General features: G+C 57.5%; 1 protein-coding gene across 1 annotated transcript; it reads right to left on the reverse strand.

Moving 5' to 3' along the window:
- Nucleotides 1-28: 28 nt before the first annotated feature.
- PHACADRAFT_132542 (uncharacterized protein) lies at nt 29-1,788 on the reverse strand. Its single transcript, XM_007403177.1, has 3 exons — nt 1,488-1,788; nt 1,040-1,433; nt 29-989 (listed from the first exon to the last, which is right to left on the reverse strand). The coding sequence occupies exons 1-3, from the start codon at nt 1,648-1,650 to the stop codon at nt 278-280; spliced, it is 1,269 nt and encodes a 422-aa protein (XP_007403239.1). The 5' UTR covers nt 1,651-1,788; the 3' UTR covers nt 29-277.
- Nucleotides 1,789-2,425: the final 637 nt, after the last annotated feature.

Here is a 2,425-nt window from a genome sequence, read left to right on the forward strand (position 1 = left end):
GGCATGGGGACGTCTTCGAAGCGTGCCGATCAACGAAAAGTCTGTCAAATACTCGAGATATGCATGCAGAACATTAGATACATAGGACATAGTGATAAGACAGTAGACTAGAACGTGAGACGGCATAAGATGGCGACCATACATGGCCAGACATGGAACAGAGCAAAGGCGAGCCGAGCAAAGAACGAAGAAAGGATAGAGCATGTACGACACCAATGCATATATCGGCCCGGAGCATAGCTGGAAATACAGCCGCACCACATGCGCAAGCTCACAGTCATGCATCAGCGAACACCCTCCTCACCCGTCTCCCGCGGAAAATGTATGCCCTTCCCTGGACCTCACCCTCGCCCTCAAGAGGCGGGAACGCTGGCGAGCTCCCAAGCGAAAAGTCGAGGTTGCCTTGGCTGCCGTCGTCGGACTCGAAGACGTCCCATCGGGGTGGAGTACCCCGCGCCTCCGCTGGCGGTGCTGCGGACCTTCGTGGCACTGGCGCGGGGGGATATTCCGCGAAGCGGCTGGGCCCCGCCTGTGTGGCGTGCGATGGCTGAGCATGTGGTGGCGCCTGACCGGAGGAAGAAGCCTGCGAAGACGATTGCTGAGAGTTCTCGTGCGGGTAGTAGTGCCGGGCTTTGCTTGGACCGTCTCTCTCCTCGTCGTCAAGCTCCTGACTGACGTCGAGGCTGCTGACCTTAATGATGTCGAAGACGGAAGGGCTACCCAGCCGCAGCGGTAGCGGCCGTCTGCCGACGTATGCCACCGCTGTGCCTGAGGCGGAGGCGCCGCGGTTGTCGATCCGGTGCGCGGCATCGACGTCTATGGGCGCGGAACGTCTGCCGCCCGCCAGTCGTGGGCGTTTTAGCATCGGTATGATGAGCCTGCGATCGTTCTTGTCACCCAAATCTGAGGGCCCCTCGCCGGGCGAGTATTCAAGTGCTGCTTGGGTGCTGCTACGCTTTTTAGCGTGCGATGAAGACGGGCGCTGCTTGCTACATGCGTCTGTCAGAACCATGCTGCCATAAGCTGGAGGGACACGTACTCTTCCGCAAGCAGCTTCTTCAGCTTGCTGTATTTCTCTTTGACGTCCCTATACTTCTTCTCCCAATCAGCGACCTCGAGCTCCAGCACGCCATTCTCTTCCGAGACGGTCTCGAGGTCGTCGCGTAACTGACGCTCCTTCTCGCGGTAATTAGCGACAGCGGCTTGGCTAGCTTCGCACGTATCCATAAGCCGCTGTTTATCGCGTTGTAGGTGATCATTCTTGCGCTTCAGGACGTCAATCCTCTCGCGGAACCGAGTGTTGTCCGTCTGAAGCTTGTCATTCCGCTTTTCGAGAGTCTGCACTACGTCGGAAGGCGAAGGATACACGCGCCGCACTGCGGGCTGTATGAATGCATGGTATTTCTGCGGCACGAACCGGAGATCCAGGGTCGCTATACGCGCGCAAGGTCAGTGTTCGCATCAGCCACTCTCGCAAATGTACGTACCGATCGTAAAAGGAGCTCGACACGTCGGGCAGGGGCACTCGACAGCGTTGTTGCATAGCTCGACGCATTTTATGAGGCACGCCTCGCAGTGAATGTGGCCACACGGGACGACAACCGGGGATTGTGCATCTTCAAGACAAATGATACACGTTGTGCCGGACATTGGGGACAGCGGTGATTGTGGGGAAGTGACGCCCGGAGTTGTAGATGGTAGGAGTTGTCGGTAGTCGAGGTAGCGCGAGACGTTCCCTGCGCTGCTTTGTCGGTCGATACCGCCGCTGTTCGCGTCGAGGAAAGAGAGAACAAGGGTGCGAATCTGCAAGAGACAGGAGACGCCCATTTTGATGTCTCAACGCGGTCACGTGCCAGGCCGCGTCGCTGCCTCGCGCGCCTGTTCCTTCTTCCCACCACCCCACTTGTCGGAGATTTCCTTCCGAAACACCAAAAGGTGCTCGCTCAGTTCCGCATGTACAAGATGCTGGTTTGAGCTAAATAGAATCTTGCTTGCGCAGAATATTAACAACATTTCTTCCTGCGTCATCCTGAGCGAGTTATTCGTACCCATGTCGGAAGAGATCACCAGCGAAGCGCAAAGCAAGGACATGCTGCGAATATACTGTGCTATATGCGCAGGTTACCACCCTCCTGAGTCAATACGCGGCTTGCCCTGCGGTAAGTCTTCTTCAGCCTCTGAACGCAGCCGACATTGAACGAGAACTTCAGGCCATGTATTCTGCGAGTCAGGCCTGGAGAACTGGTTCACCACGCTGAACCCACCCCGGAGGGGAGACCGATATCCACGCATTTTCCGCAAGCGGCTGTGCCCTAGCTGCCGCGCTGAGCTGGAGCTAGGGGACCACCTGCTCCCGCTCTTCCTGCAGGGCTGCTTCGCACGGCCGGACGCTGCGGAGTCCGAGACGGTGTACGAGGAAACAGAA

This window comes from Phanerochaete carnosa (genome assembly GCF_000300595.1).
Source record: "Phanerochaete carnosa HHB-10118-sp unplaced genomic scaffold PHACAscaffold_836, whole genome shotgun sequence".
Lineage (NCBI taxonomy): Eukaryota > Fungi > Basidiomycota > Agaricomycetes > Polyporales > Phanerochaetaceae > Phanerochaete > Phanerochaete carnosa.

What these genes read in the sequence shown, in the direction of transcription:
- PHACADRAFT_132542 (XM_007403177.1), bottom strand. Translation starts at nt 1,650, where the DNA reads ATGTCCGGCACAACGTGTATCATTTGTCTTGAAGATGCACAATCCCCG. An exon ending in TCGAGCTCCTTTTACGATCG is followed by an intron (nt 1,434 to 1,487) that starts GTACGTACATTT and finishes GCGCGCGTATAG; the next exon opens with CGACCCTGGATCTCCGGTTC. An exon ending in AAGAAGCTGCTTGCGGAAGA is followed by an intron (nt 990 to 1,039) that starts GTACGTGTCCCT and finishes AGACGCATGTAG; the next exon opens with CAAGCAGCGCCCGTCTTCAT.